Source organism: Callithrix jacchus, chromosome 14 (genome assembly GCF_049354715.1).
Source record: "Callithrix jacchus isolate 240 chromosome 14, calJac240_pri, whole genome shotgun sequence".
Lineage (NCBI taxonomy): Eukaryota > Metazoa > Chordata > Mammalia > Primates > Cebidae > Callithrix > Callithrix jacchus.
Window position 1 is genome coordinate 87,416,921 of NC_133515.1, and position 26,389 is coordinate 87,443,309.

General features: G+C 40.1%; 2 protein-coding genes across 11 annotated transcripts in view; one reads left to right on the forward strand and one right to left on the reverse strand.

The window, feature by feature from the left end:
• The first annotated feature begins 31 nt into the window (after window positions 1-31).
• Window positions 32-2,412, forward strand: CCDC121 (coiled-coil domain containing 121). Its single transcript, XM_002757917.6, has 2 exons — window positions 32-644; window positions 1,109-2,412. The coding sequence occupies exons 1-2, from the start codon at window positions 277-279 to the stop codon at window positions 2,061-2,063; spliced, it is 1,323 nt and encodes a 440-aa protein (XP_002757963.1). The 5' UTR covers window positions 32-276; the 3' UTR covers window positions 2,064-2,412.
• A 3,360-nt stretch (window positions 2,413-5,772) lies between these two features.
• Window positions 5,773-26,389, reverse strand: part of ZNF512 (zinc finger protein 512) — a 36,125-nt gene continuing 15,508 nt past the window's right edge. For 8 of the 10 annotated variants that reach the window (XM_078349634.1, XM_078349631.1, XM_078349635.1 and 5 more), the window contains 9 exons: window positions 26,230-26,354; window positions 25,598-25,684; window positions 24,806-24,904; window positions 24,061-24,228; window positions 21,456-21,650; window positions 14,278-14,379; window positions 13,226-13,288; window positions 11,680-11,778; window positions 5,773-7,703 (listed from right to left, as the gene is read on the reverse strand). In XM_078349634.1, the coding sequence (XP_078205760.1) occupies window positions 7,395-7,703; window positions 11,680-11,778; window positions 13,226-13,288; window positions 14,278-14,379; window positions 21,456-21,650; window positions 24,061-24,228; window positions 24,806-24,904; window positions 25,598-25,684; window positions 26,230-26,354 (1,247 nt within the window). In that variant the 3' untranslated portion in view covers window positions 5,773-7,394. Of the gene's footprint in view, window positions 7,704-9,665; window positions 9,754-11,679; window positions 11,779-13,225; window positions 13,289-14,277; window positions 14,380-21,455; window positions 21,651-24,060; window positions 24,229-24,805; window positions 24,905-25,597; window positions 25,685-26,229; window positions 26,355-26,389 lie in introns of all 10 variants that reach the window. The other 2 variants (XM_078349629.1, XM_054245117.2) reach the window with 1 other exon arrangement.

Sequence of the window (26,389 nt, forward strand, 5' to 3'; positions counted from 1 at the left end):
ATAGAGACACTGCGTGGCTAGAGGAACTTCCGCGACGTTCTGGGCTGCGAATGAAGACAGAACCGAGGCGTCAGAAAGGAGCGGGCGAATGGGCGCGGCGGTGTCAGCGGCATGTTCTTAGCGTCCGGCAGGGCTAAGGGGCCAACTAGTGACAGAGGAGAGGAAGTGGTGTCGCTGAGCAAACGAGGGGAAGGCTGTAGGGAGCTAGGAAAAGGGCGCTGACCTCCATAGCCTAGGAGGGGTATACCCTTGTCCCCAGGAGGAGGGCAAGAAGAGATGGGGTCCCAAGGGCAGGGCTCACACAGCAGGAAAACGAGGAGAGTGCCTCTCACGTCGTACCAGCTAAGAGCGGGGGCCGGAACCACTGGAGGACCAACTGCTGGGGTTTATTCGGTAGCCAAGGAGGTTAAACCTTTGAGGGCCGGACCAGCCGGGACTGGAGCAGGGTGCGGCCTCCAGGGTTACTGGGCAGCGCCGAGACCCTTTGAGCACCGCACGGATAAACCACGGGAACTTCCCGCACTTGCACATTGTTCCCGCGATTCGCAGGCACAAGTTCCTGATGCTAGCGCTCACTTCAAAGCAGTCGTCCTCAGTGAACTACACAGTTGCCATGACCTTAAGGATGAAGGCTTGGATTCCAGGTACGAGTAGGTACTGGAGAGGAGCTTCCTTCTCACTGAAGGGTTCTCACAAACTCAGGAAAGATGATGAAAGAGCCTAGAAAATTATTTCTACTCCCGACCTCCCAATCTGTTTCTGTGGCCCTTTGTAGCTGCTAACAGCGTTAAGTCATAAGGTCTGGGTTTCATATACAGGCACTGCCACTTGCTAGTGGTGTGAGTCATGGGCAAGTCACTTAAACTCTCTGAACCTGTTTTTTCCTTTTTAAAAACTCAGTTAATATCTTCCAGGGTTGTAGTGAACGCACGTTGTAAATGATGAGCGACATCCTTCATCCTTTACCACTAACTGTATTCCTCACACCTTGCATAATGTACGGAACATAATGGGTGCTCAGAAATCTTTTCTTGTATGAATAAAGGACAGTTGTGCACTTATTTCCTAATTAAGAACTGAGAGAGGAATGTCTCATTTGTTCTTTCAGATTTGCTAAGGGCCCCAGAAGGTCCTTTACACCATATCTTACTGTAATAAACAATCTTTTAAAGCAAGAGAAGTTAACAAAGGTGGAGACACGCCTTAAAGAAAAGACAATGGCGAAAATGTCCGATCTGAACAAGCACATAAAACAAGCTCAAATCCAGCGGGACCAGCAGCTGGAAGACTGCAGGCAGATATACCATGAAAAGTTACTTGTCCAGGCTGAAAACAGATTATTTCTGGAATACCTGACTGACAAAACTGAGGAGTACAGAAAGCAACCCGAGAAGGTATGGAACAGCTATTTACAAAAAAATGAAGAAATTGAACGACGAAGACAACAATCAGCCTACAGATATGCAGAGCAAATGTCAGTGCTTAAAACAGAACTCTTGGAAAAGGAAAAGATCCAATCCAGTTTGAAGCAGAAGTTGCAGGCAATGAAGGACATTGCTATGTTAAAGGAAAAGCAGGAGAAAGAAATACAAACGTTACAGGAGGAGAAAAAGAAAGTCCAAGCTGAGACAGAGGCAAAGAAACGGGAAGTACAGGCCCAGCTCCTCCAGGAGAAAAGATTACTGGAGAAACGACTGAGGGATACAAGCAAGAGGCTACTGGGAAAGAGAAAAAGAAGAGAGCTTAATATGAAGGCCGGGGCCTTGGAGTTGACAGCAAAGCAGTCTCTTTTTGAATACGCCTGTGGCATCAAAAGAGAGAACCAGCAGTCACGGAAGGAATTACTGCAGCTAACTGAGCAATCCCAGAAACTAACGGCCACTGAAAGCCACTTAAAAAACCGGAAGCAGCAGCTGCAGCAGGAACAGTGTTATGTGGAGAGCTTAATCAGAGTGAGGCAGAGACTGCTAGGAAAGCATAATCAGTGCCTAAACAGACAGGATGCCCCAAAGACCACACCCAGTCTTCCCCAAGCCACCAAATCAAAGATTAATCCAGAGTAATTCCTAAAATAACACTGATTAAATAAGAACTGGAGCAAGTACTGTTAAAGTGCTACATTAACCTGGTTAGGAAGGCTTTTGAATTCCTGATTCTATTTTAAAATCATCATCATGTGTTGGTGTAAAGGATTAGATGCTTTTATCCTACAGTCCTACTAGGTATTTGGTAACCAGCTTTCCTTAGCTAGCTTTTTCTTTAAATACTATTGTTAATAAACAAGATATTCCACAAACCTCTGGTTAACCTAAAACATGACCCTAAGCTAGCCATTTACCATACATCAAACCAGCCAACAAAAACCAACCTAAATGCGGTATCTTCCTGGATAAAAATTAAAAAAAAAAAAAGGCAACCTAAGGAAGTGAAAACAGTTGCGATTTATTTTATCCAGCTAAATTAGGTTTCTTTATGAGACAGTACCTTTTGGGATAGCATTCCAAATAGACTTTGAATAGCATTCTGCTCAGTAAATAACCAATATCAGTTTATTCTCATTCCGTTTGACGGACTTAGCAGACAAAAGCAGTTCTTACAAACTCTTTGTACGTTTGTGCCAGTGACCAGGAAGCTCCTTCTATAGTTTTCTCATAAGTGAAAAAGTATTCTGGTAACAGCAAGTCCAGTAAGTGCTAGGCAGAGTGACTTTTCATCTGATGCTAAGCCCTCCAAGTTTAGCTTTAAGTAAATTGAGAAGGGAAGAGAAGATAAAGGAGACGTACATTACATCAGCTGTTACTTACAGGTGTACTTTCTAGTACATGAAGTATTTTTTATAATTAATGTGTGCCATGTTTATTCCCATTTAGTCAAACTATAAATTGTATTTTAAATCATATATTTTTAGGATATGTATATATATATATATATAATATGTAAAATTCTACACCATTGAAGTTGGACTAGTGATTTATTTGAATGCTGAATCCTAGTATAGGAATATAATCTCAATAACATTGGTCCTCTATGGGGAAATAGGATCAACTCTGTTCCCCAGAAATTGTGATGAAAAACTTCAAAATAATTTCCTGAGTTTTCAGCTTGATTTACATGTAAAGTGAATTCCCTTAAAATTGGATTTAAAAAGGATTCTCCTTCAATGTGTCTTTATCTTCGAGCTTTAACAACTTTTCTGTTAAATATGTAGTTTCTTTATTAAACAATGTTATTAAATAAAAACATTTGTCCACTGGTTTTATTACTGTTCCAGTGATAAAACACATTTTCTACTTCATCACTTTCGTATTACCCCTCTTGCATCTAATTCACACGTGCAAATTAACTAGTTTTAATGCAGAAATTAGGATTTTATCATGCAGATACTTTAATATAAATCTCAATTTGTGAGCTGAAAATACAGAACGACTGAACAAGGAAAGCATGGTATCCAAGACATACTTGAAGACCTATTCTCTGGATGCAAAAACCCTAAGGCAATATATTCCTAAGGCTGATAAGAAGCTGGAAAGCAGGAAGGACATTAGTTCTTCCGTTAATTCCCCTCCTGCCACTGGTGTCCCAATTATCTAATTCAGGAGTAGGTAACTCCCACCTGATCTGTTTATTTTTACTTCTTATCATACCAGACAGTGGATGTGGCGTACTGCTTGTGGCTGTCCCTTCCAGAGTGAGGGCTTGAAGATATTAAAAGCTGAATGATACCTGATTTCATACTTTGAAATCCATATCCCTAGGTGACCATTAAGTTGGCCAACTAAGATTTCAGTCTACATTTTGTCTGCTTTGCTACGTAGACAATTACACAGGGTTACGTTACAGAAAGCAAGTTGAGATGGAAAAGACCTCTGAGGTGAAATTTAAGACCTGCTATGAACGCTAAATGAAGCCTACAATGCAAAACTAGAGAAAAAAACATTCCAGGCAGAGGCAAAAGTGAATGCAGATGCCTTAAGATGGCAAATAAACTTGGTAGGTTCAAGGATCAGAAAGGTATGTGTATAAAGTTTAGCTGGGGAATCGTCAGGGAACATGGGTGGAAGAAAGGAAGGTGAGGCTATTAAGGCTAGCAGGAGTTGTAAGCACAGAGGCCTAGGCCAAGGGCTTTTAGCAGGTGAATGAGGTCTGATTTACAATTTTAAAAACTACAGCTGTTATGTGGAGTATATCCAAGCCAAAAAAAAGTGGAAGGAAACCAATTAGGAAGATACTGTAGTCTAGGCAAGAGGTGATGATGGCTTAGATTGGAATAGCAGTAGGGTGAACAGATTCAAAATGTAATTGATGGTAGACAGGACTTGCTAATGGATTTGCTATGAGGAAAGAGAAAGGAATCAACATGAAGCTGGAGTCAATTTCTAAAATGTTCTCTTTTAAGGAGATGTGCAGAATATATTTTTTTATGTTTTGAGACAGGGTCTTGCTGTATCACACAAGCTAGACTGCAGTAGTGTCATCACAGCTCACTGCAGCCTCTCGACCTCCTGGGCCCAAGCAGACCTCCCATCTCAGCCTCCTGAGTAGCTGGGACTACTGGTACACACAATGCCCAGCTAATTTTATTTTTTGTAGAGATGAGGTTTCACCACATTGCCCAGCTTGGTCTAGAACTTCTGGGCTCAAGCGATCCTTCAGCCTCAACCTCCCAAAATGCTGGGAATACAGGCATGAGCCCCCATGCCCGGCCCCAGACATTGAGACATATTCATGATAAAAGAAACCCTACTCAATTTTATAGGTTGTATAGTATTTTACTGTATGATTACATCGCAATTTATCCATTCTGATAACAGGTAATTATTGTGTATTCGAGTAGGCTAACAAGAGACCCAAGAATGTACAATGTCTCAAAAGATGTTTATTTCTTGCTCACTTAACAGTCTCAGATACATGTTCCTGATTGGCAAGTGGCTGTCCTTCAGGAGGTGATTCAGAGAGTGTTCTTCCATCTCCTAGGGCCCCATCTTCATCTGCATTTAGCTGGAAGAAGGGTAAAGCTTGGACGTACACCCACTCAAAAGTTCTAGCCTGCAAGTGGCATTCATTACTCCACTCACTCTCCATGGGAAAGGAGTTAGCTGGCTTCTCCTTCACTATAGAGACTGGAGGGAAGGGGAACAACTGGGAAATATAGTCTAGCCATTTGTTCTATAATCCCATAACTTGCAAAGGTGAAAACAGATCTCCAATGTGTTTTCAGTGTTTCTCTACTGTATACTATACTGCAATAATCATTCCTTTTTGTGTCTCTTGGTATGCCTGAACAAGAGGACTTTCTCTGTATTTACCCAGGAAACTGCTAAGTCTTCAGGTACGTAGCTTCAACTTTGCTAGACATTGCCAAATAACTTTTGAAGTGATTGTATCAATTTGCATTTCATGCCATGTATGAAAGTTCATAATACTGTCAGACTTAGTTTATGTCAGTCTAATGAATTAAAAAAAAAAACTTTAAAAGCCAATACTATGATTAGAATAGTCTTATAGAGTCCTGCCAATCCCTGGTCTTGGTCAGGAAAAAGAAGAGGAATGCCTGCAAGGGGTCTCTGGATGAGACTGGGCAAGTTTCCTATACAAATTCACTTTAATCTCAAACTATTCATTTTAACCAGCATAGTTCAGGAACTAAATTACTACTGAGACAACTGCATGGAACTTATTTCAAACTCACCCCCATCTCTAGCCATCTTCTTACCCCCATACAATGTCAAGGAGACATGCAGCAGGTCGGCGTCAAAGAACACTGGAAACATCTTTCTGAGAGTCATTTATTTCTTTTGTCATTGCCAAACATTACCCAGGTCTTACTCACCAGAAATTAACATAGCTTCTTCATTTCTCCTCCCTGATAACCCTCATCTTCTGAAAGGGCTTTAAGGGCACACTGCCAATAAGAATGCAGAGTGGATACACCATGTCCTTAACTTGTTTCAAAACTACCTATTCTGGCAGTATCCAATTTCAGGTTTCAATGCTCCCTTGTTTGAAAGTGGTCTTCACAAAAGCCCACATTTTAAAGCTATTTGGAGCACAGAGAGTTAAAGTGGTAATAGCCTTTCAGAATTTGAAAAGGTAGTACTTGTCTGTATCAGGGTTCATTTTGTATGTGGCATATGCCACAAAATAGGCAAGAATATATAAGACCAATATTTATGCAAAAGGGGGAAGAGAATCCAGAAACACGACAACAATGCCTCTAACCAATGTTCCAGAGAAAGCCACTCTCAAAGAGAAATAACCCATTAAACATTACCAGGTAGGCATGAGGTACAGAAAAAGAATTTTTCTTTCCAGCTCCAGATAATATCTACATCTGGTGTCAAAGTCTCAGGATATAAAGAGGATAGAACGCCATATATAAAAGAGGACAGAGGACAATATTCTCAGAAAATTCAGACAGAGGTTGGCTAAGGGGATGGGTGAAAACTTAGTAGGATGTAGACTAACAAGTGAGGTAAAGTCCAGGGAGAAGGAATGCGCACCTTGGTTTTCCCTTAGTGACACTACCAGGAGCACTAGGAGACTGTCAGAATGTCAGGGACAATGTGATATTTCTCAATTCTTAACCAAAGAAGCAAAACTAAGCTTCAGAGGGCAACTGATCATAGCAATGGATGAGGCCTCAGGCTCCAGGAAAGTTGGGGCAGTATTTATTGCTGCTTTTGCTTTTTCTTTCCAGTCATTTTAATGTTTGGGACACATTACTCCTAAGGCTGCTTTTCACATCTGTGGGGCTAGTCACTGCTACTTGGTACAAACAAAGCATTTCCCAGTATAAACAGCATAGGGAAGTTCATCCTAAATCCATTTTCTTACTTTTTTACTTAAAACTATATTGAGAGGACAAATAGCCACCATAAAGTTTGTTTCCCAAGGAGACAGGGTAATCTTATTATATGAATGACAACAGTTCTAGCTTCTAGACTTGTTATATCACAAATACAAAATGATAAATCAGTTATGGTTTTAAAAAATTAGTTTGGAATGATTTCTCAAGCTAGATGATGGAGCAGCTACTAAATCAATGGAGCTTCCAAGAACATTCTATACCCCGGGAAGGAAAGGACAACCAAAGAGGTTTCTTACTTTTGTACAGGGCAAGAGGAGCCTATAGTTGGCCTTGAGAGGGAGCTCTTTGGGCAAGATCAGAAAAAAACAAGAGGACTCCACGAGGAATAGCAGGAAAACCTACTAAAAGGGGAGGGGGGAATCAAAGTGTAAGAAGGGAAGACTGAAATTTACACAGGAGGAAGGAGCTGAGAAAGTCACAGCCTTACACAAACAGCTGAAAGAATCTTCACTCAGTCCTCCCAGCACAGGTCCCCGTGACAACAGCATCACATCTGCTTTCCTAAGAGCGCTTTTACACTGACTGCCTATTTCCTTCCTCGTTTATGATTAGTCTTTGGGAGCTTTACTTTCTGGAACTGTGCTGGCACTGGCTCCTGCTCTGGTTCCTTACAGGAGGCTGACACTACCAGTTCCTCATTATTCCTCCTCTGATCCTTCCCTACTCTAAGACTCAGCTCTGTCTCGGGAAGCTCAATGCCAGGCTGCTGCCGCCTTCTTAGACACCTTCTGCTTCTGTGCTGCTGCCTCCGCTTTTCTTCTTCTTGCTGCCGCTGCTTTATCTTCATCAGCTTTTCAAAGCTTTTGGTTGTTGTTGGGTTTACAACGAACCAATCCTAGAGAGGCAAAATAGAAACATCATCCAGTCGAAAATATAGTGAAGAACATAAAGAAAGGTGGAGGAAGAAAGGAAAAATGGCATGATTAGGGCAGAACACAGTAAGAAGGAAACAGATATGGAACCATACCTCAGGATTCTATATTTTAAACTGGAGAAATCAATACAGAGCAGCTATTATAAGCACATATTTTGTAAGGTATAATTCTAGGTACTTTAATAAATGATCTACAGTCTGTTTACTTAGCATTATCCCACTCTTGTACCTCCTGCAGTATAAATCTCATCATGAGATATAACACACTGAGCCATAGGAGATTTTTATTTCATGATGGTGTCATAACAAAGAGCATGAATTCTGCAGCCAGACCTCCTGAGTACAAATCCCAGCTCTGTTTCTAAATATGTGACCATGGGCAAATTACTTAACATTTTTGAGGCTCACTTTAAAAAATTAAGGGGTAGGGGACACGAATCCAATTATAAAGTATTTTTGCCAAAAAAGAAAGAACTTCAATCTTATCAAGTGATCTGTTCAATCTTCTAAATATATCAATTTATAGGAAATAGCCAGGATAGGTAGTTGAGCCCAATCTCTCTGCCCCCACTGCAAGACACTCTGCTGTGGTCCCTGTACCTGAAAAACAAACAACAACAAAGGAAAGGAAAGGAAAGAGGAAAGAGTAATAGCCAGGATACAGGATTACTACCATAGGATAAAATCAGCAAAATTCCAGAATATGGGTACATGCATGTCACAAGTGATCTGGTTTCTTCAATAAATGGCAAATTTGTAAAAAGGGAGAGAAAGCTTTTAGACTTGCATGGTGCAGTAAGATAGCTAGCAGCCACGTATGGTACATGATGTGTTTAAATGTGAGTAGAACAAATTTACCATAGGCTTCCATGTAAAATATACACCAAATTTTAAAGACTTAGTATGAAAAAAATGTAAAATATCTCAATAGTTGAGTTACATGTTAATAATTTTAGATATATTGGGCTTAATAAATTATTAACATTAATTTGACCTTTTTAAAATACTTGTTTAATGTGGCTACTAGAAAATTCCAAATTATATGCATGGCTCACAGTACATTTTTCTTGGATAGTGCTGCTCTAGACTAAAACAGACAAATGCAATATTTGGACCTTGTTCAAGATACTAATTTAAATAAATCAACTCTGAAAAAACATTATAAGACAATCAGAGAAATTTAAATAACTAGATATATGTTAATGCTAAAATTCTTTTTTAGGTGTAATGTTTGTGGTCCTATGTTTTCAAAAGTCCTTATCTCTTAGAGATACATATTGAAAGAAGCAATTACAGATGAAATTATATGTGGAATTTGCTTTAAAGTAAGGTTTTAAGGGAGGAGAAAAGTGAGGTTAGAAATGACACAAGATTGGCCATACACTGATGATTGCTGAGGATGGCTGACATCACACTGGGTTCATTATGCTATTTTCTCTACTTTCATGTGTTTGAAATTTTCTGTTAAAAAAAAGTAGTATAAGAAAATGTGGAGGGACAAGAAATAGGGTAAAGATGTTTTACCAACCACAAAATTCATAAATGTAGGCATAAATAAATCAATGAACAAATGCCTGGGAGCATGCCCCAAACCAAGTGAAATTTGTTGGTTCCAACTCTGTTGGTTCTAACTTTTTAGGAAGAAAATGGACAAACCAGTTAGCTTTATAAAGGCCAGATTTTGTCAGGAGATAATTGCCTTTTTTTTTTTTAACGAAGTCTCACTCTGTCACCCAGGCTGGAGTGCAGTGTCGCAATCTGAAGTCACTGCAACCTCCGTCTCCCGGGTTCAAGCAATTCTCCTGCCTCAGCCTCTCAAATAGCTGGGATTACAGGTGCCCACCACCACACCCAGCTAATTTTTGCATTTTTAGTACAGACAGGGTTTCACCATGATGGCCAGGCTGGTCGCAAACTCCTGACCTCAGGTGATCCACCAGCCTTGGCCTCCCAAAGTGCTGGGATTACAGGTGTGAGCCACCGCGATCGGTCGGTAACTTGTAAATACTTCCTGAAGCAAAAAAAGATATACTATTATTACTAAAAAGCTATGACTGCCTTCAGAAGACATGCCAGATTTTGGTTAGGGATTCTGAAAGCTTATGCCAGTAAAGCAACAGAATCCAAATTTTATGGAAGTAACTAAAGCCCGCATTGTTAAGTACTATCACATTTGAGAGCTGAGAATAAGTAAAGATGCTCCCTTTATTTTCCCACATCAGGCAGCTGCAGTAAGATATTCCAAGAGAATGGACATTGTATTCCTAAGCTGTTGTAGTAAGAGTATTTAATTGTATCATAAATAATTTATCTGTTCACCTGTACTACGTAAAAAACCTTTTCCAAGAGAAGATTCTTGACCTTCTGAACTTTAAAGCATTTTTACACATTTAAATTTTTTTATTTTGAAAAATTACAAACCTTCAGAAAAGTTGTAATAGTTCAATGAACAACCAAATTTACCATTGTTAATCTCTTTCCTTCCTGTCTTCCTTCTTTACTTCCCTCCTCCTTTCTTTTGCTGAACCATGTGCAATTTAGTTGCAGACATCATAATACTTCATGCCTAAACACTTCAGCATATATCTGCCTAAGAACAAGGGTATTCTGGCCGGGCGCAGTGGCTCACGCCTGTAATCCCAGCACTTTGGGAGGCCGAGGCGGGTGGATCACGAGGTCAACAGATCAAGACCATCCAGGTCAACATGGTGAAACCCCGTCTCTACTGAAAATATAAAAAAATTAGCTGGGCATGGTGGCGTGTACCTGTAATCCCAGCTACTCAGGAGGCTGAGGCAGGAGAATTGCCTGAACCCAGGAGGCGGAGGTTGCGGTGAGCCGAGATGGCGCCATTGCACTCCAGCCTGGGTAACAAGAGCGAAACTCCGTCTCAAAAAAAAAAAAAAGAACAAGGGTATTCTGCATGACTACAACTGTCACCTTTGGGAATGTTAACAATGACACAATACTATTATTTAATACAGTCAGTATTCAAATTTCCCCAACTGTCTCAATAATGTCCTTTATAGTTGTGTTATGCAGTATTTTAAACAGCATTAAAAACAGGTTGCTGGAAGACATAAGAATGCTAGAAAGCATGAACGGATAGAGATCACTATGAAACAAGAATTTCAAACATGTAAATTTAACCTGATTCCCAAATGTTTGACTTAATTGGATTTAAAAGAATTAGAAGAGTTCAGGCCAGGTATGGTGGCTCATGCCTGTAATCCCAGCACTCTGAGAAGCCAAGGCGGGCAGATCACCTAAGGTCAGCAGTTCAAGACCAACCTGGGTAACATGGCGAAACAACGTCTCTACTAAAAATTCAAAAATTAGCTGGGCGTGGTGGCCAGTGCCTGTAATCCCAGCTACTCGGGAGGCTGAGGTGGGGAGAACTGCTTGAACCCGAGAGGTAGAGGCTGCAGTGAGCCAAGATCACATCTCTGCCCTCCAGCCTGGGCAACAGAGTGAACACTCTGTCTCAAAAAAAGGGAGGGAGGGAAGGAAGGAAGGAAGGAGAAAGAAAAGTTCAAGGATGCTTATAGTCACAGTGATTTTTCTTTTTTCTTTTCTTTTCTTTTTTATTTTTTTTTTTTTGAGCCAGGATCTCAATCTATTGCCTAGGCTGGAGCACAGTAGTGCAATCAGCTCACCATATCCTTAAACTCCTGGGTTCAAGTGATCCTCCCACCTTGGCCTCCCAAAATACTGGGATTAGAGGCATGAGCCACCACACCCACCCCTCACAGTGACTTCAAATACTTTCACAGAAAAATACAATTATACATCTAATTTTAGAGAATATTTTAACTCTAATGTCTCTGGTAACCACCTTACAGTTACTTTCCTTGACAGCCTTAGCCCATAACAACAGGGACAAATCTACCTTTCTTATGGCTTATATATAAGATCCAGAGGATTACAAAAACCTCACCTCGGCATGGACAGAGTTGATGTGATACTTGACACCACTCTCTGACACAAATTCTTTCTGACATAGAAGACATTTATACTTTCCAGCCACAAAGTTTCCCTATTTCCAAGAAAGAAACGAAAAAGAATTATTGGTAAATTCAGAAACACATACCTGGGCTATGTGTAGGGATTATTAGAGATGAAAAGAGGGAATTCTACTTCAGCAAAGATGAGAAGGAAAAAGATCCAATATAGTAACACATTTAGGAAAACCAGCTTGGATGGATTATTACCAACATAAATCCATCCTAGTGCAATTCTGTTCCAATCACCCGCCCTACTTCAACACAACCTGACAGTCTCCTGCTTTTTCTTAGGTAGCATGCCATATCTTCCAACCTTCCTATGTTCCTTTCACTTCACTTCCAGGTTGTCTTGGTTCCTCCCCCAAAATCATCAAATGCCCAAAATTCACCAGAGGCACCAACGTACAATTCTTCCCACTATGCTCCACAGTTGCAAAAAGTGCCTTCCAGAATTAGAAGAGTACCATCCATAATACCTAGTTTAAGGACTCAGAAACTAGGATCAAGATGACAAACTCCTAAGCATTACTGGACAGATCTGGTTTAGATGCCTACAACACCCTTGTTGCCTTGAACTGAGACTTCTCTCCCCTCCTGAAGCTTCAGGTTTCCATGGTTTTCATTTTGTGTGAGGAGATTGGAAAATGGCAGCAATTCCCATGGCTGGTAGGTTGTAGGACACCTGGGTCAACATGGAAAAGATTCAGTGAGGTGAATGGCTGTTAGCCTGACACCCTATCCCACCTCCCATCTCCAGAGGCCACTATGATTCTGATGAGTTTAGAGGATCTTTACCAATCCAGATAAGCACATATAAGGTGATTCTATAAATCCTTAGGCCCACCCAAATAGGGTTGGCCCAGTGTAGGAGATGCTCAAATGAAAGGAGCTAAATCTCTTGGAATTAAGGGATAGGAACTCAGAACAAATACATTTTTCTCTAAATTCCTTTAAATTGATAATGACTTACAACTACGGTCATCTTTACTTTTTTTTTTGAGACGGAGTCTTGCTCTGTTGCCTTGCTGGAGTGCAGTGGCGCAATCTCGGCTCACTGCAACCTCCGCCTCCTGGGTTCAAGCGATTCTTCCGCCTCAGCCTCCCAAGCAGCTGGGACTACAGGCGCGTGCCACCACACCCAGCTAAGTTTTGTATTTTTAGTAGAGACGGGGTTTCATCCTGGCAAGGATGGTCTCGATCTCTTGACCTCGTGATCCGCCCGCCTCCGCCTCCCAAAGTGCTGGGATTACAGGCTTGAGCCACAGTGCCCCACCCTATGGTGATCTTTTCTAAGTCTTGGACAGCCCCCTGACATCGCACCCAATACCAGATGAAGAATCTTTGAGACATAAAAAACTAAAGCAGCCTCTGAAGATAATGGTAAACAGGACAACTAGCTGTTCACCTAAACTGAATTCTCTTCCATGTCAGACTACTTTAGAGGACATGTTAAGATATTAAATTTTAAAAGTTACAAACCAATGTACAAGAGCCCAGGTGAGCTTTAAGGCCAGATACACTACTGTAGACAGCCTCACAACCCTGAAAAAGAGAAGAAATAGTGTGAAGACTATGTCAAATACCTCCCTTCTCTGAACAGTCTGGCCATTGACACTGACCAACTCTACATTTGAAGAAAGGAAACCAATAATTTGTGCCACAAACAAACAAAATAGAATATACATACACACCACAAAAGCAGGAAGGAAAGTCAAGGAAAAGGAAAATAAACAAGGTGAACAAGGTATTTAGGAAAAGATTAAGCCATTTCCTTCCCTCGATATTTTCTCAGACACTTAAGAGAAACACAGAAAAATTATAGTTAGGTTTTTTAAAATCTGCTTTATTTAGTGCAAATGTGTTCCCACTTCTTTTATATTTACTCCTCTGCAAAGTACTGAATCTACTATAGCTGTGATAGTTTAAAAATGGCTCTCTCCTTTGACTCCAGAAAATAAAAATAAAAATATTTAAAGAATGGTAAAAATAAAGATGGCTGCAAATTCTCTTCCATCAAGAAGTGGAGTCTATTTACCCTTACAGTGAATCTGGGTTAGTCCCATGATTCCTTTGATCAATAAAACACCATGAAAGTGAAGCTGTGCAAATTCTGAAGCTAGATTTTAAGAGAGCTACAGCCCTGCTTTCATGTTCTCAAAATACTCTCTGAAAAGTCAGTCAGTGTGTATCCTGCTGGTAGCCCAACTAACTCTGCTAGAAAGAGAGGCCATATGGACAGCCAAGCTCCCAGATAAATGCAGCTGCACAGAAACCATCTTGAACATTCCAGTCTCACTGAGCTTCCAGCTGAGTGCACTCTCATGAGTGATCCTAGCTGATGCTACATATCACAAGAGAACTGCCCTGCTGAGCCCTTACAGAATTATTGCTTTATTGAATTATGAACAAATATAGTAATTGTTGTTTTAAGCCACTGAGGTCCAGGTGTTTTGTCATGAAGGAATAAATAGCAGAAGCAAGAGCAGATGCTTAATAAACATTTACTGAATAAATGAATGAGAAAGAACCACCTGGTTAGGACACTGAATACGATGATATTTCTTGATATCTGTCTTCCATTTATGTAGTACTTCCTGGCTGAAGGTAGGTAGCCCTGGGCGAGTATATTTTAACTACAAGACAAGACAATAAGAAACATTTTATTAGATGAATCCAACTCCCAACCAAAATATACCAAAAGTTTCACACCCAACTCCTTAAATTATGTAATTCTGAAATCTAGGTATACTTTGGTATGCAAAAAAACGGTGAAATGTAAGACCCCGTAAAGTACCTGAAACTGCTAAGTATAATGGTCTCTTGTTTAGTCTTAGAAAAGTTTGATTTTTAACAGAGGACAAGAGACTCAGATATAATATTTAATCTACAGTTTAAAAATAAAAAAAAACTACAGAGCACTATATAGAATTAAAATATGTGTTAAAAAAGAAAGATTCACAGGTTCTAATGATTAGGAAAGAAAAAATAAATTTAAAAATGTTAAAAGAGAGAGGGATACAAAGACACATTCGTATACTCATTTATAGAAATAAATGTGGATGAGTAAAAGGTTAGAAGTGTATAAATCAAAATATTAACTGGTATTCTCTGGTAGAATTTTGAATCATTTTAGTATTTTTTCCTACTTATCTGCATTTCTAATTTTTCTTCAATTATAACATGCTAATTTTGGTATTTTTAAAATTCTAAAACAAAAAATTAAGGTTTAACATAAGACAGGGATGTGAGAGAAATCAGGGAACAGAATACATAATATTTGCTTATACTTCAAAAGTAGAATTATTTCTAGCACTTCCATTTATATGCTTCGACGTGAGTTGATCTCTCCTTACAACTACAACTAGAGCTTCCAGAGAAGAAAAAGCAACCTGCACAGACAGTTCTTGCAAAGTACACCAGGGGTAAATAGCTGTATTTCTGGTGAGTAAATAATCTTCCTGCTTTGACAATGGAAGTGTCTGAAAAGAAGCTGATTCTCTGTGACAAAACAACACACCCCAAGTCCATAAAAGTAATGGAGGAAGTTAAGGAAGGTAGCCCAAAGAACCTCTAGTAAATATATAAAAGAATAGAGTACAGGCTGGGCGCGGTGGCTCATGCCTGTAATCCCAGCACTTTGGGAGGCCGAGGCGGGCAGATCACAAGGTCAGGAGATCAAAACCATCCTGGCCAACATGGTGAAACCCCATCTCTACTAAAAATACAAAACAATTAGCTGGGCGTGGTGCTGCATGCCTATAGTCCCCAGCTACTTAGGAAGCTGAGTCAGGAGAATTGCTTGAAACCAGAAAACGGAAGTTGCAGTGAGCTGGGATCGCATCACTGCACTCCAGCCTGTCAATAGAGTGAGACTCTGTCTCAAAAAAAAAAAAAAAAAAGAGTATAGAGTACTTTTATAGAGTACAGAGATGGCTTTATTTATAAGCACTTAGTCTCCTCTGAAGCTAGTATAAATGGGCCTATCTAAAAATTTTTTTATAGCTCCACAGTACATAGCTTATATAAATATAGTTACATATAAATATATATGATATATATTTACTATCATAAATATGATAGTAATAAGCTATCATATTTATATAAACTATTACTATACAGTAATAAACTATCGTAGTTATGTAAATGAAGTACTATCCAGCTCTAAAAAAAAAATGAAGATGATTTTTTTTTTTTTGAGACAGAGTTTCGCTCTTGTTACCCAGGCTGGAGTGCAACAGCGTGATCTTGGCTCACTGCAACCTCCGCCTCCTGGGTTCAAGCAATTCTCCTGCCTCAGCCTCCCAAGTAGCTGGGACTACAGGCGCACACCACCATGCCCAGCTAATTTTTGTATTTTTAGTAGAGACGGGGTTTCACCATGTTGACCAGGATGGTCTCGATCTCTTGACCTTGGGATCCACCCGCCTCAGCCTCCCAAACTGCTGGGATTATAGGCGTGAGCAACCATGCCAGGCCGTAGATGATTTCTATGAACACATGTGGAACAATTTCCAGGATACACAGCTGACCCTTGAACAACAAAAGTTTGAACTGTGCAGGTCCATTTGTGGTGGATTTTCTCAACCAAACAAGGATCAAAAATACTGTACTTTGAATTCACAAAACCCATCTATATAGAAGCCCAACTTTTTATATACATGAGTTTGGCAGGGCGGAACTTAGGTATGTACAAATTTGGGTATTCAAGGAGTCCTGGAACCAATTCTCCACATGTATTGAGGAACAACTATATTATTAAGTAAATAAAGCAGAGTACAAAAAAAAATCTGTAGTAAGAAAGAGGGGATATAAGAAAATATACATGTAAAAATACAAAAAAAAAGAAGAAAAAATATACATGTATCTGCTGATCCGTCACATAAAAATATAGGAAGGATAAACCAAAAATGAATGAATCTGGTTATCTTTGCGGGTAGGTAAAAACACATTAGAAAGAAAAGGGGAAAGGAAATGGAATAATTGGGAGGAGGAGTAGTGACTCAGAATATATCTCTTTGCATAGGTCTGATTTAGAACCATGGTGGTTTCATATACTCCCAAAATAAATGAATAGTTACATTAAATAGAATGTTGGGGAAATCCAAAACTTAATAAAAATAACACATGAACCTATTACAAATAAGTGACACAATGATGGGAGCAGGGTTGAGTTACACCAACCTCAGTAACTTTGGAAAATACTATTTTCACTAGAAGCCGTAAGGCTCAAGATGAAAAGAAGTATACACAAATATAGAAACTTTGTTTTTTATAGGGGAATGAGTTGGTAATTCTGAAACTATTTTATGTACTACTAGAATTGAGCAAATAAGTAAATATACTGTGGATAATGAGAACCAGGTTTCTCACTGTTGGAGAAAGAAGTTACAAATAAGGAAAAAAGAAGGCTAGAAGGAAACTTGTGCAGTTGGATTGGAAATGAAGGTCTTATGGCTTTTAATATACATACAGATAGACAGTCATAAAAATAAGTATGAATGTGTATGTGTGCATGTATGACTATACATACATTTATATCCTAACTCTATCCACCAAGAAGGCACAGAAACAATGACACTCCAGTAGAAATGAACATAACTAGCACTAAAATGTTCATTTCTAAATATATTCTCTAATAAAAGGAACCAGGATTCCTTAGAGAATGGTTGATTCCAGGGCTGGGGCAGGAAAAATGAAAGATAAGCCTATGGCCTGTCTTCTTGTGTCATAAAAATGTGCTAAAGAAATGATAGGGGATGTCAAAAAGACACAAGAGCCTACTTGAAAGAGCTCTCAATTGCCAAATTGGGACACTTTGAACAGCAAAATAAATAATAATAGCATTGGATTATCACCCATGGAATAAAATAAATATCTATGAGTTTTTACTTATACAAATAAATAGAAGAAAACAGATCTTTTCACAGTAGCATTCTAATCAATAACTATAGAAAAAATGATGGAAACTGAAAATCATTACATAAACATCACAGACATAACTGTTACAGGCAAATATCATCAATGGATGCTAATCTAAGTAGGCAAAAGAGTAAGAAACAGGATATGTGCATATTCTATCTCCCCACAAAATGTTTACTAATTAAAAGCAGGAAGATTGTAGTTTTGCCATGGAGATACTTAGAAAACACACCCCAAGGAACTGATCAAAGTTATCATTGTCAGTAAGAGACGTATCAACATCATATACCTTTCAAAATGATACAAGGAGAAGGGCCAACATTACTTCAGTGGTATTCTTGCCAAACACATATAGAACTCTCAACCTAATCTTGAGAAAATATCATGCAAATCCATATTGGGAAACATTCTATAAAACAATCAACCAATTCTCTTCAACAGCTTCAAGGACACAAAAGACAAAGCCAGAGGAACTGGAACAGATTGGAAGAGAGTAAGGAGACACAGAAATGAAATAAAATGTGGTATCCTGATAGTATCCTAATGGTTATGTAAGATGCTGGCATTAGAAGCTAGGTGAAGAGCATTTGGAAACTCTGTGCTAATTCTGCAACTGTTCAGTAAGTCTAAAATTATTTCAAAATTAAGAGTTTTTTAAAAAGAATACACACTGCTTATATGTACATCAGGAAACAGTGGAAAGACACAAGAAGCTAATAAGTATGGTTAACCACGGGGACAGAACAGAACAGGGACAAGGTGGCTAACTCAATGTTTATCATCATTTTGACTTTTTGAACCATTTGAAGAATATGTTATTTACTCCAAAAGATTAAATTTTTATATTTAAGAAAGAACAATGCCTTTTACCTATACACTGTCAAATATATAAACTGGGTCATGCACAGTGGCTCACACCTGTAATCCTAGCACTTTGGAAGGCCGAGGCAGCCAGATTGCCCGAGCTCAGGAGTTTGAGATCAGCCTGGGCAAGATGGCAAAACCTCATCTCTACAAAAAAAAAAAAAATTCAAAATATTAGCCAGGTGTGGTTGTATGCGCCTGTAATCCCAGCTACTTGGGAGGCTGAGGCACAAGAATCACTTGAACCTGGGAGGCAGAGGATGCAGTGAGCAGAGATGGCGCCATCGCACCCCAGCCTGGGTGACACTGCAAGACTCTGTCTCAAAAAAATCAATCAATCAATCAGTCCATCAATCTATCTATATCTCTAGTTGATGACTTTAGGAAAGCATCTGCTGGATGAGAATACAACTTTATCAACGAGTTAACAAATATTGATTGATTAATTGATTGAGATGAAGTCTTGCTCTGTGGCCCAGGCTTGAGTGCAGTGGCATGATCTTAGCTTACTGCAACCTCCACCTCCTGGGTTCAAATGACTCTCCTGCCTCAGCCTCCTCAGTAGCTGGAACTACAGGAGTGCACCACCACACCTAGCTAATTTTTCTCTTTTGAGACAAAGGTCCACTCGTGTCGCCCAGGCTGGAGGGCAATGGCGCAATCTCAGCTCACTGCAACCTCTGCCTTTGCAGTTCTCCCACCTCAGTCTCCTGAGTAGCTGGGATTACAAGTACCCACCATGATGCCCAGCTAATTTTTGTATTTTTAGTAGAGAAGGGTTTCGCCATGTTAGCCAGGCTGGTCTTGAACAGCTGACCTCAGGTGATTGGCCTGCCTCAGCCTTCTGGAATGCTGAAATTACAGGTAATACAGCCATTGTATCTAGCCATTAATTTTTTAATATTTTTAGTAGAGACAGTTTTCATCATGTTGGCCAGGCTGGTCTTAAACTCCTGACCTCAGGTGATCCTGATGCCTTGTCTTCCCAAAGTGCTGGGATTACAGGCGTGAGCCACCGTGCCTAGCCAGTTAACAAATATTTAAATTTCCTTATGACATCCTATGCACAGTGAAACCTGACTGCAATATCATGAGATAAATATCACTGTGTAAAACCCACATTTAAATTGGATTTAGATAGCCATGTACTTTAGCCTGTAGCAGGAAAAAAAAATGTAGAAATAAGTCCAAAACAAGAAAGTATATCTGATATTCAAAAATACAATCCAATTCCTTGGACACCAACAGCGTCCACCAGGTGGGCACACCTATCACCTTGGGAATGATTTTTAAACCAAAAAAGATGTAAGTGTTAGAAACTAGAATATGATCTTATTTTCTTTCTTTCTTTCTTTCTTTCTTTTTTTTCAGCATTAGGGAATAGAGGGAGATGGAGTTCAGGAGGAGAAGACAGGTTTCCATGAGACAGTGTGGAAGGGGATTCCAGAGGGAAAACCCAGGAGAGAGAAAGACGGCTTCCACAAAGGACGTGTTCATAGAAGGGGATCCAAACATGGAGTCTCTCTCTTTTTTTTTTTTCTTTCTTTGAGATGGAGTCTCACTTTGTTGCCCAGGCTGAAGTGCAGTGGCACAGTTTTGGCTCACTACAACCTCTACCTTCTGGGTTGAAGCAATTCTCCTGCGTCAGCCTCCTGAGTAACTGGGATTACAGGCACATGCCACCACTCCTGGCTAAGTTTTGTACTTTTAATAGAGACAGGGTTTCATCATGTTGGTCAAGCTGGTCTCAAACTCCTGACCTCGTGATCTGCCAGCCTCAGCCTCCCAAAGTGCTGGGATTACAGGTGTGAGCCATCACACCCGGCCTGATCTTATTTTCTTGAAAGACATAACATTCCTCTCACATAGGTCAGAGCCCGATGCCCAATGTGAACTTCTTGATACCCTGGAGAATAAGAGGCCCTTCCCAGCACTTTGGGAGGCCGAGGCAGGTGGATCACGAGGTCAAGAGATAGAGACCATCTTGGCCAACATGGTGAAACCCCGTCTCTACTAAAAATACAAAAATTAGCTGGGCATAGTGGCATGTGCCTGTAGTCCCAGCTATTTGGGAGGCTGAGGCAAAAGAATTGCTTGAACCTGGGAGGCGGAGGTTGCAGTGAGATGAGATCGCACCACTGCACTCCAGCATGGCACCTGGCAATGGAGCAAAATTCTGTCTCAAAAAAAAAAAAAAAAAAGAGGCCCTTTGCTCCAATCTTACTCCTTATTATGTATCCCTTCAACCTGTTCCCAAGACTATCCCATAGTCATATAGCCCTGTCTCCTTTTGTCTAAATAATGCTCCTTCTTCTATGATCTATTCTAATAAGTCCAAGAACTTCCTAACAGGTTCTGCACCTCTCAGAAGTATGTTTGGGGCCATGCAGGGGAAAAACAAAAGTATCATGAAGAAAAAGGCCAAGTAGAGAAGGCTTTGGGCTCGCTACTCACGGTTACTCAGAGCAAATCTGTTTTTAAGTTATTTTATATACTGGTGTTTTGCATAAGATTTTATTTTGAAAAAAGCGGGGGAGAGGAGTTCTGTTACTACAAAACAAACTGAAACCACTTATCTAAACTAAATATAAACTACTACATATGAACTAGCAAAACAAAACAAAAACACATTAAACAAAGATTATACAAAAATCTAATCTGGGAATTCAGGTTCCCTCTGGAAGTAGTTCAGAATTAAGAAGGCTCTTTAATTCTGAACTAATTCTTTAAGAAATTTATGAAACAGACTATCACTCTAGAACCTAACTGAATCCAAACACCGAAACTAGATCAGATGTACTCTATATCCAAGGATAAACAAAATACTGCATATCACATTCACACTCAAGTGCATTTTCTTTTCCGTATACAGAAGGCACAATATTAGAAATAATGGTTCCCAAATTGATACATGCTTCTGCCTTACCTTTCGATCATCAGGCACCAGGTCTTGAAGCACCTTCCTCTTGGGCCATTCCTTGGCCAGTTCAGCAGAGGCCAGCTCCTGCAGGTGGTATACAGCTATCTTGGCAGAACGTCTCTGAACTCGGCCCCCACTCTTTGACTCTAGGTTCATTTCCTTTAAGCACTCTGGCTGTCCTGACTCTGGAAAGAAGGAGATCTGCAAGAATGAGACACAGCAAAACATAGACCTGATAAGTGGCATCCATCAGAGCCAGTGATTAAAGGTTGAGCTTCCTGCTCTAAATATCAAAAGAGCTAGGTAGTAGATTGTTAACCACTAGCATCAAGTTCCACCATATTAATGCATATTTTACTGGTAAAAAAGCTTCTTAGGGCTGGGCATGGTGGCTCATGCCTATAATCCCAGCACTTTGGGAGGGCAAGGCGGGTGGATCCTCTGAGGTTAGAAGTTCGAGACCAGCCTGGCCAACATGATGAAACACTGTCTCTAATAAAAATACAAAAATTAGCTGGGCGCAGTGGTGGGTACCTGTAATCCCACCTACTCGGGAGTCTGAGGCAGGAGAATTGCTTGAAACCGGGAGGTAGAAGTTGCAGTGAGCCAAGGTCGCACCACTGCACTCCACCCTGGGCAACAGAGTGAGACTCTGTCTCAAGGAAAAAGAAAAAGAAAAGAAAGAAAACTATACACTGAATTAAGCAAAGATTTCTTAGCTGCAAGAAAAGCATTATCCATAAATGAAAAAATATACAAATTGAACTATACCAAATTCTAAAACTGTTCTTCAAAAGAAATGTTAAAAAAGATAAAGAACTTATATCCAGAATGATTAAAAAACTCAGAATATATCCCTAACTTAATAAGACAACAAAAATGAACAAAGGATTTGAACAGAGACTTCATTAAAGACATACAAATCACCAATAAGCACATGCAAAGATGGTCAACAACATTAAGCATTGTTAGTCATTAGGGAAATGAAAATTTAAACCACAGTAAACTACTACTACATATCTATTAGAATGGATCAAAAAATAAAATTGACAATAATAAATGTAGACAAGGATGCAAAGCAACTGGAGTTCTCATACTTTGCTGGTGGGAATGCAAAATGGCACAGCCACTTTGGGAAACAGTGCAGCACATTCTTATGAAGTTAAATATACATTAATCCATATGACCCAGAAATCTCATTCATAAGTATTTACCCAAGGGAAATTAAAATTTATTTTCACATAAAAATCTTTTTTGCCAGGTGCAGTGGCTCACACCTGTAAATCCCAGGATTTTGGGAGGCTGAGGCAGGCAGATCACCTGAGATAGGGAGTTCAAGACCAGCCTAGACAACATGTCAAACACCCATCTCTACTATAAATACAAAAATTAGCTGGGCGCGGTGGCACATGTCTGTAATCCCAGCTACTCAGGAGGCTGGGGTGGGAGGCTAGCTTGAGCCCAGGAGGCGGAGGTTGCAGTGAGCCAAGGCAACACCACTGCACTCCAGTCTGGGTGAAACAGCAAGACCTGTCTCAAAAAAACAAAACACAACCTTTTTGTTTTTCTGTTTTTGAGTCAGGGTCTTGCTCTATCACCCAGGCTATAGTGCAATGGCACCATCTTGGCTTACTGCAACCTCTGGTGGACAGATGCCCATAAAAGTTCTAGCTACAGGGGAATGCCTTTAGTTTTAAAAAGATAATAATGAGGCCAGGCACAGTGGCTCATGTCTATAATTCCAGCACTTTGGGAGGCCGAGGTAGGCAGATCACCTGAGATAGGGAGTTCAAGACCAGCCTAGACAACATGATAAAGCCCTGTCTCTACTAAACATACAAAAATTAGTGTAGTGGCACGTGCCTATAATCCCAACTACTCAGGAAGCTGAGGTGAGAGAATCACTTAAACCTGGGAGGTAAAGGTTGCAATGAGCTAAAATTGAGCTACTGCACCCCAGCCTGGGCAACAGAGGGAGACCCTGTCAAATGAATAAATGAATGAATGAATGAATGGGCACAGTGGCTCATGTCTATAATCCCAGCACTTTGGGAAGTCAAGGTAAGAGGAATGCTTGAGGCCAGGAGTTCAAGACTGGCCTGTGCTACATAATGAGAACCCTATCTCTATAAAAAATTAAAAACAAAAAAGTTAGCTGGGCATGTGATACAAGCCTGTAGTCCTGGCTACTTAGGAGTCTGAGGCAAGAAGATGGCTGAGCCCAAGAGTTCAAGGCTATAGTGAGCTATGATCCTACCATGGCACTCCAGCCTGAGACAGCAAGATCTTGTCTCTCAAAAAAATGTGTGTGTGTGTGTGTATATATATATATATATGTGTAATATATAAAAATATGTAACATATAAATATAAAATATATGAGTTTACTTCTGCCTGGACTATACTTTGAATTTTGATTTATCTAACCTAATAATGTTCAAAAGACAGAAATAACAAAACGACAAAAAAAGAACAAAGAAGAGAGAGCACAAGCATTCAGAGATTAAAAGAGGATTCCAATGAGGAACCAAACACATATGGGAAGATAGAGGAGTAAGGACTCACCACAAAATACATCCCCAACCAGGGTATAGAAAGAGATCAGTACTCACAGGCCCATGCTCTGACCTCAGGTGATACGCAAGTCCAGCCTTCGACCTATATGGTTTTCCACAGTGGTGACATTTCAGGGTCATCTTTTCCAGCTCTGCAGCCCCTTTACCACATTTTCTGACATGGTAGAGATATCCCATGATGCTGGTGAAGCTACTGGAGCAACTCTGAACATAGGAGAGAAGCCTAAACTATAATCTTACATTTTTGGACATGATCGCTAAGTTTCTAAACAGCCATAAAGTACTCACCACCAGAAAATACAAACAGGCCCTCTGATTTCAGTAGACTCTCCAACGTCTCCCATCAGCACAACCCTTCCTTGTCTCTGGTATCCTGCTATGACCAAGCATGATTTTGAATCAGCTTGGTCAGCCCTTGATAAATTATAACTGTGCATCTACTCTTATGTCAGAGCTTCCTCCTTGGTCTGTGATCCAATCCCATCCCAGTATCAAATACCCAGATATATCTACCAAAGTTCAGCACAGTGAGGGGTTACTGGGACCCTCTTCATCACATTATAGAAAGGATGATAAGGAAACCCCATTAAACAAAGGGAAAGGGGATAAAAATAAATTTTTTTAAATGAGGAAGAAAATAAAGAACTATTAATGAGTTCCAGAGCCCAAGATAGTACAGGACTAGGAAGTCTACAATGAGGAAGAGAAGAAATGGAAAAGAAGAACGAAAGACATTGACCTGAGAATTCAGGGAGAAGGAGTTGTGTCCATGGGCTCCTACCTCACGCATGCACCTGAGCTTTCCCAGTCTCTTCAGAACTGTTCGGAGCCGTTCCCTCTCACTTGGCTCATCTATTTCATCTCCAGCTTTCAAAATGGGCTAGAAATCAAGAGAAGTAAATAAGCAGATGAATCATGGAAAAGACAGACATGGGAAAAAAACCGAGGAGAATCAAGGATTGGACTAGCAGCTAAGCTGGTGCTGAAGAAGCCCAAGTTATCTGACTCCTGGCTTTCTCCAACTTCTCCTGGACAAAGGAAGTGAATATAATGGAAATAAGAGTTCTGAGCCTCTACCTCCCAGAACATAAACCTTTAGAGCTAACCTAAACACACAAATATTTATGAATCTACTGCAAAGATTTCACTGTGCATGACTCTTATTCATACCCTTATAAAATCCAAGAGCTATCTGAACTGAGATATCTACACTTACGTAAGTAAAAGACATCCAGGCTGGGCACAGTGGCTCACACCTGTAATCCCAGCACTTTGGGAGGCTGAGGCGGCTGGATCACCTGAGGTCAGGAGTCCAAGACCAGACTGGCCAACATGTTGAAACCTAGTCTCTACTAAAAATACAAAAACTTAGCCGGGAGTGGTGACATGCACCTGTAGTCCCAGCTACTCGAGAGGCTGAGGCATGAGAATTGCTTGCACCTGGGAGGCAGAGGTTGCAGTGATTGCGCCACTGCACTCCAGCCTGGGCAACAGAGTGAGACTCCATCTCAAACACACACACACACACACACACACACACACACTCACTCACAAAGGCAGAAGACACTCTTACCAAACTATTATGATTTGCCATGACGTGATACTTCATCCCTGCCAGTGAACGAAGTTGTTTCCCACAATGATGACAAGTAAACATTTCCTAGAAGGAAAAATACTGCTCAGTGCTAGGTTGTTCCACAGAGAGACAGAATGTCACAAAGTCCTACTCAAACGCTTTTGTCTATGTCTCCTTTATTTCTCAAACTCAACAGTCAATAAACCTCAAAATCCCAGAAACCCAGTGTCATGTCCTTAAGGGCAAAATAAAGGCAATTCACTTTTAAAATAGTAAGAATTACCATTTACTGAATGCCAGTATTTCCCAAGTAATGGGCTAGACACTTGGCCATGTGTTCCTTCTTTCTTATCCTCTCCTGGACTATATAAGGTTTTTATTATTTTGTATTTATTATATTTTCTCCATTTTACAAATGAAGCTGAGGTCCACACATAAAAAGCTAAATGCCACACTAGTATGTGGCTAAGAGAAGATTCAAATCTAACTGTCAGATCCAAAGCCTATGTTTCCTTTATTACACAATGCTGCTTTTCATCCTTTATAACCAGCATATCCAACACAGCAAAAGAGGTCTAAAGTTTGGATTAAAAAATCGTTAACAGTTATGAAACGCCAAAATATCTAACCTGCTTGCAGTTTTCCATGTGTTTCTTCAAACCCTCTATGGTCTTCCTCCCCACTGCCTGGCAGGTAGGGCAGGAGACACTGCCTTTATCAACGATTTCTAAGTACCACTGCTCCTCCAAACTGCCTACAAAGGAGAGAAAGAAACACTTTGTAATCTGC